Here is an 11,903-nt window from a genome sequence, read left to right on the forward strand (position 1 = left end):
GGCCATTTTGAAGATATTCGTCTTGCAGCTATTGACTGTCTCGTGGACCTCACGAAAAGTGGGTATATGTAATTGCACGAGTGCACATTGCGACTACATGTTCATCACATAAAGAGCAAAATGATTGAGGGAAGCCCGTTCAGTGCCGCGACAAATGACAATCAACACGTTCCCATTCGGTTGAAGTTCAACTCAATAACTCGTTGCTGTCAACAGAAATAGCGCTTAAATTGTAATGTGGACAAAAAAGTGGTTTAATCTGGAAGAAGATTCCCTTGTAACTTTGCTTGCTCTGGATAAGCAACTGTTAACCAATGAGGATCAAGTAATCATACCCTCTTGATTAAGGAAAAATGCCCTCCGTCTCAACCAATCAGAAGGTTGAAAATTAAGACGGTGACGTTAACGGAAAGGTCATTTAAATTGCACTCGACTCGAGAAATACCGTGAGTTTGTTGTCAGAACGGTCCGTTCTCACGACCTCTCGAATGTGTTCGAAGCAGAGCATGCGCACTCATTTTGCCGCGGTGTCGTCAGAACGTGACTTAAAGCCTGAGCATGCGCATACCAATTGGGCCACACCCACCTCATTTGAATCTTATTTGTTTACGGAGATCATTGATTTGATTTTCAGCTGAGAGCCTTGAGAGAGGACTAAATTACTTAATAGAATTGATTGAAAATGATCCAGTGCCTTTTATAAGGTGAGCCATTCCTCTTTGTTAGCAGTTTACATGCATTGCGGTTCCACATAAAGACATTTTGCTTTTCTCAATTGCGTTCTTTTTTGAGCCACGGCAGCCGGAAGTGAGCTGTTTTCCTTTTCAACATGTCTTGAGTCTACTACATTTATATTGGTTAGCATCGTTACTCTCCTAGAGACCATTTCTTCAAAAATCTGGGAGACAGTGCAGTCCTGACATACGAAATGTCCACTTAAGTATCCGTCAGTGGCTCAAAAACGCCTCGGGTTTAATTAAGCTCAATGACCATCAACGCTCAGTTAACCATAGTTGCTTTAACGCAATCAGGCGAACATGTGTCCGGAACTTTTCTGACCGGAAAATAATGCTGGTCAGCTTTCGGCACATGGTTTTAACAAATCCAGATCCAACTTTGGTAGAAGTGGCTTTTAAGGGAACGAGTAAGAAGGTACCAAATGTTGCTCAATAGGCAGTATGGTAATTGCTTGGCTAATATTTTGAAAATTAAAACGTGAATTATTACATTGTCTTCTTGTCTGTGTTACTGTGTTATCCGTCTCATTCCAGCCTCGTTTAATAATTTCTTCATAGCAAACAGTTTTTTCGAATCAATCATGTGTTCCCGAAGTTGAGTTGGATTTAATCGACTTGAGACATGTTTTTCTTCCCATTACAGACACTACACATTGTGTTCGTTAACGAAGAATCCTCCATTCTCAAAGAAGTCAGACTCTCGTCTGAATAATCTTGATTTGGTAGAACGTTTGTGGCGATTAATCAAGTGAGTTGTCGTCTAAAGGCGTTAAGGCTAGTTATGCTTCTATATTAGTACAATTGGGAACATCGAGAGCACAGCCCTTGGTCATTTGTTTACTCGATATGTGTTTGTGTGTTTGTAAAAATTAGAATTTTCCCGATTCGTTTGAATTTCGGCTACTTACCTTGTATTAAGACACTATCAAAGTTTTCCTCTCAACGGCTACGAACCATTTAACTCGACTGGCCCAGTGCTATCAACAGGTACTGTGTTCTCTCCGGTTCCAGACTAAATTCATCTATTTATCTGTTGAAACGCATTCGCACATGTCATGATTGCGATTTCCTCTAGTTCCAGTTTCTCAGTGGACGCTCGGCTCAGACAAGATGGTGTGGAGTTGTACAATGCATTATGGGGCCGCCTCACTCCGAGCTGTGTTCCTCCGCAGGGGGTGAGTCTTTTAGTGTAAGCCTAAAGTAAGTTCCCTCCATTTCAACGAGTAAATATTTGTTTTGTTTCTTATTTGCAGATGGGTATTGTGATCGACTTAAAAGAACGGAAGATAATGAGCTTATCTCCCCTTCCACCACCCGCGTCTCCGGTTAGTTCTTTGCAGCTTTTTATGTCTTGTCGAAAACAACAGTTTTGTTGTCATACGATCAGGCTTCCAACGGGTTGTCAAACTCAATGGGAAATTATGGATTTTGAGAAATTCAGTTTCTGGGTTTGGAATTATCATGGAATCAGAATGTGAAAACGCCATGGACAGGCGTAGAAAATGATACTCGTTTTGCAAACAAATTTAAGCGTTTTTGTTTTTCGTTCAGTGTAGGGAACGAGGGACGAAAGATCTTTGCATAATATTTCCAAGCAGGGGAATTTTTTTGGTAAAAGAAAAGGAAAAAGCAACTTAAATCATTGGAAGATCGAAGGCCTTGGTAAAAGTCGGGGGTTATTGAATTTAAAGTTGAATGCATTATATTTACTTTTGCGTCCTCAGTTGATTTAACGTGGATTTCTTTGTTAGGGATCTGTGAGCGGAGAAGAATCCACAACATCAAGAAAAAGCCACAAACGAAAGGCATCTCGAGCAGCGTCACCACCAGGTTTGTAGCCAATCACAGCGGATGCAGCCAATCAAATGAACCAATCATAACTCGGGTCAAATGAGCGCAGTCCGCTTCAAGCGCGGGAAAACGCCGGCCCGCATCTCGCAGTTGGTTTAACCATTTGCTGCAATTTAGTAATTTACTGATACAATTAATTAGACGTTTTGAGCATTTCGTATTAATTGTTTGATATGCATTCTTTCCAGCAGTTATTCTCCCTTTTATTGCTACAGATCTTAGTCATTTGGATTCTCAACCTGGCACGCCGATGAGTGTTGAGTCTGCGAATTCCGATGCCAGCAAACTTCGCGTTAAGATTAAGGTACCTCATGTTATAGTTTTCATTTCTCTCCAGGTTTGGTTGACTGTCCTTAGAAATGATGACCGCTTAATACGCTGATTGTGGAGACCTGAAGATCAACAACAGCGATGTTAAAAAATGCCACAAATCTACAACATCAATTTAGCGGGAGCCCATGATTAGGAACGAACAACACGGCCCTATATTCCTGTCACGGCGTCGGTCTGTAAAAATGCTGTGACATAGGTTTAGTATGGAAGTTGTTCACTCCGAGTCATGGGCTCTTGAATTAGTAAACAATGGCTCTGTGCCTGTGTATGGAACATTTGTACTTCGTTCACGTTCACTGCATATCTGTGCGTGAAACGACCAACTCTCGAACATGAGCACACAGAGGGAAATTTCTAATTTTTAGCCCATACTTGAAACATCGTACCACTCAATAAGCATGACCCGGGTTTTATTTTGGGGAGCCCAGACAGCGCAATACTGTTGTTCTCTGAAAGAAATGTACATATTTGAAGTGCATGTGTTAGGGTGTAAACGTGGCATGCGTGACGCGTGACATATGACGTAGCGTTTTTACATCCGGGACAATTTACACGAGGACGATGTTAAATAAAAAAAGATTGTATGAGTTTTGTGGAGCGACAAAATACAATGCTTGAAGTGCAACGTGTTTGTGGTTTTATTACTAAGAGTACCCGTGGGCAACACATGCGGGCCATAGACGAAAGAGAGAAATGATCCTCGCTCTTTCCTGGACACCTTATAGACACCTGAAAAATTTAAGTTGCTTCAACGGGGTTCACAAACCCGTGACTTCTGTGATGCCGGTGCAATGCTCCACCAACTGAGCTATGAAGCTACACGGTTGGGAGCTGGTCAATTTGTCGGACTCATCTATTCCCGTGAAAGGATTCGATTATTGATAATGATAAAATGTCTATATTTGAAGTGCGAGCTATGGACGAAAGAGAAAAAGATCTTCGCACTTGATAGGACTCTTAAATTCGAATTCTCACGGCTGGACTGGATCTAGCATGAAATGGAGGCTAATTCGGGCAACTCTTTTCAAATGCAAATTAATTTACCCGCGTTAGCCTCCGTTTCATGCTAGATCCAGTCCAGCTGTGAGAATTCGAAAATGGTCTCTTTTAGACACCTATTGGTAGATCATTGCACCGGCATCACAGAGGTCATAGGTGAGAATCCCGTTGATGCCACGCAATGTGTCCGGCCGGTGTCTATAAGAGAAAATTGCTTAAATTGTCCATATAACTGTGTGTACCACTTCTCTCTTAATTTCGACTTCCTTTTTTACTGTTTCTGTAGAGAAAACTGACCCATTCAAATTTAAACGGAGTAAGGCCTGTTATTCTTTGGTGTATTCTAGATTGGAGGTGAAGAGAGTGGCGCTGAAAGTGGAGGCGAAATGCGTATCAAACCTGATCCCGACGGCAGCACGATCGACCGCAAAAAACACAAGAAGAAGAAAAAGAAAAATAAACACAAAGATGACCGGGAGAAAAGGAAGCTAAGCACCAGTAGCAGCAATTATGATTCGCCGCTTATGTTCGATGCCAGTCTTTTGTAGTCCTCTTCAAAGCGAGGTTTTTTTCAGACCGTCTTCCAAGGCTCTGGGCCCATTTGTTCAAAAGCCAATCAACACTAATTCTCGATGAAAGACCAACTGAGGTTTGAATTTTGCTCGTCAAAAAAGCCTTAACCGCGTAATTTTGAGCTGAAGGAAAGCAAAGGTTTTTAAAGTCCAAATTGAAGACTGAAACTTGTGGCAACTTCTTTTGAGTAGTAAATAACCTGCAATTTAAGTTTCCTGTAATCTCGGACTGGGTTAGTTAGGAATTTGAACAAATGGGCCCTGGAAGTTTTCCCAGAAACGCATGGCCAGTGCCAGACATAGGCTCGCAACAAAGCGGTTACTTTGTAATATTGAAACGATGGACAAAAAGTTTTTTTGCAACTCATCTCAAATCTTGTGATTTTTGTCATCTGTTTGCGCCATCCATAGAGGTGCAAACCGAAAATAGGGGCGTTGAACTAAAAGAAGGCTAATACCTTGTTAGTCGACATTGATCTTACTCAGGGTGTCGTGTAAAAGCCGAGCAGTGAAAAACTCTTCAAACCATCCCTAGAGGAAATGTACAAATTGCTTTTAACTTTATTAAAATTCTTTATCACTTGTTCTTGTTTTGTAACAAAAAATGAATAAAAAATTCAGAGACATATTTACGATGTTGGGTATGACTCGAGTTAAAATGTGCGTTCTCTTTTAGGTCTAATCGAATTTTATTTGAAAAGGAAAGGAAAGGAACTTTATTTAAGTGTTAAGTGGTTCTAGCACTGGAGCAACAATTGGGGACAAATGTTGACATTAATCAACCAATTATCGCTTTTCAAATACGGACAGATGACAATTACATGACTTGAAATATTCCATATTAATAGAACTTTGCGACAAATCGATGAGATTTTAAAGGTGTTCAAAAAAATTTCTGTGTTCGTAGTCAAATGATCGTGTTCCAAACTTCTGGGAATTTTCGGTGAATGGTTAAAACTCTGGCTACAAATTACCAATTTAAGCAACATGATCTCCTCTCTAAAGTAACGATTATCGTTGATTTCTAATTCTCTCATTGACTGGGTGTTTCAAATTGTCCAATGAGAGTGCAGAACGTAATATGATCGCCATCAAGCTAGCTATAACGGCCGTAACTACACATTTGGCTTAGCGCATGGGAAGATTATAGAAAGCCGAACATTATTTGGAATTTATCCGCCAAAAATCACTGTGTGGTCCCGGAATGGAGTTGATGTGATAGGAAATTTGTCTGGCCTTAAGGCTGTGGTGTTTTTATGGCGATTCGGACCGTTGCTTTTTGATGCGAGAGAAATTTGTGGGACGAGGTCGCCGCGAGTCACCAGCCTTTATTCTCTTTATGAGGGAAAATGACAACTAACGATATCGTAAAAATCCGTAAGCCACAAACCCCTCTAAAACGGACACAGTTTGCCCTCCGATTTCACAGAAAAGACGAGGACAACTGTACGTAGATGTAAGTGAATTTACAGCTTATTTTAGCATTTATAAGCTAAAAGTATATTTTCCCATATAAACTCTATAAATCGTGAACCAAGCTTGGGCTGCCTGTGGGTCAAGTGGTGCCGTGACGAAGTTCTCAGGTTGGCGTTTGAAAAAATTAGGGCCATTTCCCATAATCCAAATCAAACTTTCAGTCTTCTAAATTAACGATAATAGTAAATTTAGATCAACGATTATCGCCAATTCAGGGGTAGAGAATGGGTTGAATTTAAGGCAGCGTTCGATTGACTCTATTCCGGAATAAGAATACGTGGAGTGATGATTAAAACGGTATGTTTGGCGCGTTTCGAAGCAGCAAGGATATCAAAAATATGTTTAAAGTAGCATTTTAGCAGCTATTTGAAAATTTTAATGTGAATCTCCCTAAGAACGAAGGATTTCTAACTTATATTCCATGTATTCCTCTTCCGGAATACGGTCAATCGAACGCGTCCTGTCGCGGACGAGCCTAGGTACTTCATGTATCCCCTATTATAGTGTATTTAAATTATAATGTATCTCAACGCGTATATTATAGTGTCTTTAAATAATTAGCCCTATATACCCATGTATACCCTTCTTTACCCCTATATACCCTTGTATACCCACGTATACCCTTATATACCCCTATATACAATATATACCCCCAATATACCCCCAATATACCTACGTACATCCTTATATCATCCCTATATACCCATGTATACCCCTTAATACCCCTTTAAGGCTATACATGGGTATATAGGGCTAATTATGAAATACACTATAAATACCTAAATTTAAATTCATAATATTAAGGGCTACATGAAGTACTTACCTAATTGAAACATATGCTGTATTCAGTATATGTGGGCTCATGTTCGAGCATCACGTGACAAATGTCAACCGTTTGTGTTCCGACAGGGAGCGAGCGAATTGGCTCAAATCTGGTAGGTAATCATTTTAAAACTGCCTTTTCAGGCCATTTTCGTCTACAGAAGCCACCAGGCTGGCATCATTAAGCCAGAATGTGGGGTAAAGGCAAGCCTTTAAAAGAAAACAGAGGCGAGAGATGGTTTCATGCAGACTAGGACGCCTAAAATGCTCTGTTGTAAACATGGCGGTTCACCAGTGAAGTTGTCTCTCTGGCCTTTCTGTGGACGAATTCCAGGACCTACTGACACAATCTGGGCAAGTTTTGAAAGCTAAAACCTTCAATCGATGCGTTATTTTGCTGGTAGGACTGGGTGGTCCGACACTTATGAAAAAAACTATGAAAGGAGAATCGGGAGTTTTCCCTTGTCATGGAATCGCAGAATTACCCAGAATTCTTCTTGGGCATGAGCGAGACAACTTAAGAAGCACGAGACTGGCCCTCATCCAATGGCTGAAGCGTGGCCAGAGGAAATGATTTCTAGCCAGGTACTCAGGAGTAGGCCTGGTGTGTGCTGTTAACGTAGATTTTGGATTTCTGAACAAGTTTTTATCATAGAAAATTCGCGACAAAGTTGTGCTTTCATTTCGCTGTAATTCTCGTGTCAAAGAAACGGTATAATAATGTAAATAAGAGGATAACTATATTTATATTTGCAGATTACCTGTCCTCTTACTACGAAAGTCAAGCTCGACGTCTCTATGCAATACGCACATTCAAAATTTCCTCATATTACTTGATAAAAGTATGTGGTTTTGTTTTTTTTTTGTTTTGCTTTTTTTTTTTGAAAAAAAATGTTTTTCTGCTTATATGAAAAATACGTTTTCTCTCCCGTCCTCTTCTTATGCATGATCTTCGCGGAAATTACATTCTGTTCCTCAATAAACCTGGAACAACCAGTTATGGTCTTAGTTCTCTTTTTTCTTACGTATCAGCTAAGTTGCGGAATGCGCAAGCACTTTGATAGGTTTCCTGGTCATGTCTGCATTGATTTCTTAAAAAACTACACCACGTAAATTTGAGATTTATAAGAACGTTCAGCCTCAGCTCTAAAAAAAAAAAGAGTATATTCTTTAATTTTGTACTCATAACTTTTCTGGTTGGTTTAATGCATCACACAATGATTCTCATGCTCCTGTTTGTTTTCTTGTACTCCTTGTAAGACTCCTTGAAAGCAATTATTTAGGAATAATCATGCACATTAATCGCTTGCTTGGGGCCAGTCTCACTTTCCTTCAAAATTATGATGTTTATCTTGCCAAACGCGCGGTACGTCGGATTTTGGGAGATTGTGTAGCCCGGAACCGATCACTATTGAGATTCTTTTAAAATTATTAAGTCAATTCGATTTCCACAATCATTTGCATGTTTGTATGCGCGCTTTGTTTTTAGTAGCTTTCTTTTCGTTCTTGCGGATATCCAATTTAGTGCCCTATAAGATGTCCGACATCGCCGATCCGCAGGCTTGTCACTTAACACCATCTAACGTCACTTTCATCTCACAGGGGGCTTTGTTACGTATCACACATACCAAGACTATACAATTTCGCGAGCGGCAGTTAGAAATTCCCTTGCCCCGTATTCCGGGTTCTCCTCTTTGCCCGGTGACTGCGCTCCAACAGTATTTAGCCAGTGTCCAGCTACCACCTAGTTCTCCTTTATTTGTTTGTAAATCGCAGGGCGCTTATAGGCCTATCCTGGCTCACCAGTATAACGCCTTTACTAAGGCATCGCTCTTGGCTATTGGTGTCCTTCCGGCGCACTTTTCCTCGCATAGCTTTCGTAGAGGTGGTGCGACCTTTGCTTTCTGCCGTGAAGCACCTACAGCATTTATTAAAGCACAAGGCGACTGGAAGAGTGATGCTTATTTAGTTTATCTCACTCTGTCCACCGCCAATAAATTTAAAATCCTCAATTCAATCACAAGCAGACTTTCACCCACTCCTTAACCTTTTTATTTTCCCCTTTGGGTTTGGGGTTGTCAGGTGCTAAGGTTTTAGCGTAATAAAACGATTGTTTACCCCATCTGTGAACCTGTTTGTTTGTGATAGTAATTAAGGGCATATTTTGTGTAACATAATGATAGTTTTCTTATTGCATGATACACATCTCAGTTTTTAATAACGAGCAGTTCTCATTCATAAATCATCGTTACAAAATATTAAACTTCAACACCATCAAAGCAAGCACTTTGATAGGTTTCCTGGTCATGTCTGCATTGATTTCTTAAAAAACTACACCATGTAAATTTAAGATTTATAGGAATGTTCAGCCTCAGCTCTAAAATTAGACGTTCTTATAAAAAAAAAAAGAGTATATTCTTTAATTTTGTACTCATAACTTTTCGGGTTGGTTTAATGCATCACACAATGATTCTCATGCTCCTGTTTGTTTCCTTGTACTCCAATAACATTTGCCCAATATTCTGTATTAGTATATACTAAAACAGTGGATAGCATTGAAGGCATGCTCTGATTGGTTACTCAAACAAAACAAAGAATAGCCTTGTTTGCTATTCATCTCTGAGTAACTGGCCCAGGATTTGCCCCCAAAAAGATTGTTATTGTTGCAGGAATGAATAATAATAAATCATTACTTAAAATCAACTTTTCGTGTTGTATTATCTCACTGTTTTAGTATAAAGTAATTTAACAACTATTCACCTGTAGAGTTGGTGGCTAGTGGTTGATATTTACCAGCAAGGTAATATCCACCACTAGCCACCTCTAAATTGGCTTGTTAATTAGTATATACCACAAAACTTAATAGTGCTCTCCACATGCGCTGATTGCCTAACTCGGAGGTGATTAGCCAAGTACTATTTCACCCTGAGTAGCTGAAGTGAAAACAAATGGTTCTGGCATGCAAGATTAAAAATTTCCAACCACATAATTTACAAAAAACAATGGAGTTTTTTGGTTCACTTTTTATTCAGCTGGTGTGGTTATCACTACAACAATTATTCACCTCAGTGAATAATTATTGTTAATTATAGTATAATAATTATTGACCTCACTATTGTTGCAAGAATGACGTACATGTAGATGGTGCCATCAGTCAATCAATCTGGATCAAAGGGAACAATGCATACCGATATTATTGTGAACCATATACCACTTTCGACACGAAAATATGTTAACTTTACTATGCGTCGAAATGACGCAAGATTCGCAAAATAGCATTTGCACTGAAGTTGATCGGTTTCACAAAAATGACACCCGTTGCTTGAACAAAACAAACCCTCGTTCTAGCTCGAACGTTGGCAATTAACTTCCACTCCTTCCAGCCTCTGATAGTAACGAGTTGCAAGTGCTCTTGGTTCATCACCACCATCATCAGAATGTTCACTTGTAACTACGTGAGCATCTCTACGACCCTCGTGTTCATTTTCATCGAATTCATGGATCGTTGCTTGGCTGAAGCGAATCTCTCTTGCTTGAAGAAGTGTTCTCATCATGATGATACCTCACTTGAACCTCTTTTAAATCGTTTTAAGGTACGGTTTATTACGCCTGCAACAAAATTAACTTCGTACTATAATAATTTACAAGGCAGTAGACAGAGTTGAGTTAAAAGGCCGAGATCGACTGTCTCAGCACAAAAGAAAATATTAGAGCAAAACTAAACACATAACGTCCATTAGCTCAGCTTTAGAGGTAAGAAAACAAACATTCCCCTTGCACCATTCGACGATGGTTGCGGAGGAATTGCATGTAGTTGATATATTAAAAGCGAATAACGAGGAAATCGTGCTATCAAGCCGAAATAGTACGTACTGTGTACATACTGTAGTGCGCTCTATACAGTACTAACCACTATAAGCAGCGTACTATAGTGCGTACTACAACGGGTGATGCCCGGCAATTTGTGTATCATTTTGACGGGTGATACCCGGCACTCTCCGTGCGAATCGGGTGAAAAATAATACTTCGCCCGCGGTGTTTCGGTCAGCTGACTGTCGCAAAAGCCTTGCACCCTGGGATGGCCGCAAGAAATATGTCGTCTGTCTTGTCGTGTGCGGAGCGTACAGCTTTTCTGGATGTGTTAAACGTAGGAAAAGATATATATCACGAATTTCAAAGGGGATTTTTTGTAGCTGATAGCGTAACAATTGAAAGACTCCGAGACCGTTGCCTAGAATTCGTTGTCTTAAGACCGCTGGAATCTCAGCAAAATGTTATGGATGACATCCTTCTAGCAGTTATCGAATTCCAAACACTTATTCAACGCTTAGAAGAACGACTTAGCTTCATTGATAAAAGAGAAGTCCATTATTCATGTCCAACCATGTCATCAAAGAGAAGAGGGCGACCAACACTGGTAATTCCAGAAGAACAACTGGATGGGTTAAGATCACTTGGGTTTTCATGGTCTGGTATAGCTAAAATGTTGGGTGTATCGGAAAAAAACTATAAGGCGCAGGGGAGACAGTTACAGTATGGCTTCTCGGGAACTTTTCTCTGAAATAAGTGATGACGAGGTTGATAGTCTAGTTAAACATGTCCTGCAAATATCACCAAATTCAGGTGAAAAGATGATCATGGGCTGGTTTAGAGGAAGAGGAATCCGTGTCCAAATGTGGAGACTTAAACAGTCAATAATGCGGGTGGACCCAGTCGGCAGAGAACTCAGGCAAAGAACTGTAACTAAGAGACGAGTTTACTCTGTACCAACTCCAAATTCTTTGTGGTAAGAAATTAACTACAGGCATAAAATATTTTATTACTGTGACTGTCTCTTCTGCGCCTTATAGTTTTTTCTGATACACCCAACATTTTAGCTATACCAGACCATGAAAACCCAAGTGATCTTAACCCATCCAGTCCAGGAGTCTTTCAATTGTTACGCTATCAGCTACAAAAAAACCCCCTTTGAAATTCGTGATATATATCTTTTCCTACATTTTAACACATCCAGAAAAGCTGTACGCTCCGCTTACAACAAGACAGACGACATATATCTTGCGGCCATCTTGCATAGGGTGCAAGGCTTTTGCAACAGTCAGCTGACCAAAAC

The 11,903-nt window shown here is 40.1% G+C and overlaps 1 protein-coding gene and 1 pseudogene across 4 annotated transcripts in view; both read left to right on the forward strand.

Annotated features, from left to right (window-relative positions):
• The window catches only part of LOC138045377 (transcription initiation factor TFIID subunit 2-like), a 24,633-nt gene extending 19,513 nt beyond the window's left edge, over window positions 1–5,120 (forward strand). For all 4 annotated transcript variants that reach the window (XM_068891852.1, XM_068891853.1, XM_068891854.1 and 1 more), the window contains 8 exons: window positions 1–58; window positions 635–704; window positions 1,381–1,485; window positions 1,813–1,912; window positions 1,991–2,062; window positions 2,489–2,567; window positions 2,804–2,892; window positions 4,268–5,120. The exon at window positions 1–58 is cut by the window's left edge and continues 4 nt beyond it. In XM_068891852.1, coding sequence (XP_068747953.1) covers window positions 1–58; window positions 635–704; window positions 1,381–1,485; window positions 1,813–1,912; window positions 1,991–2,062; window positions 2,489–2,567; window positions 2,804–2,892; window positions 4,268–4,468 — 774 coding nt within the window. In that variant the 3' untranslated portion in view covers window positions 4,469–5,120. The remainder of the gene's footprint in view (window positions 59–634; window positions 705–1,380; window positions 1,486–1,812; window positions 1,913–1,990; window positions 2,063–2,488; window positions 2,568–2,803; window positions 2,893–4,267) is intronic.
• Window positions 5,121–7,834: 2,714 nt separating this feature from the next.
• On the forward strand, window positions 7,835–8,836 carry LOC138046024 (uncharacterized; annotated as a pseudogene).
• Window positions 8,837–11,903: the final 3,067 nt, after the last annotated feature.

Source organism: Montipora capricornis, chromosome 4 (genome assembly GCF_036669925.1).
Source record: "Montipora capricornis isolate CH-2021 chromosome 4, ASM3666992v2, whole genome shotgun sequence".
Taxonomy (NCBI): domain Eukaryota; kingdom Metazoa; phylum Cnidaria; class Anthozoa; order Scleractinia; family Acroporidae; genus Montipora; species Montipora capricornis.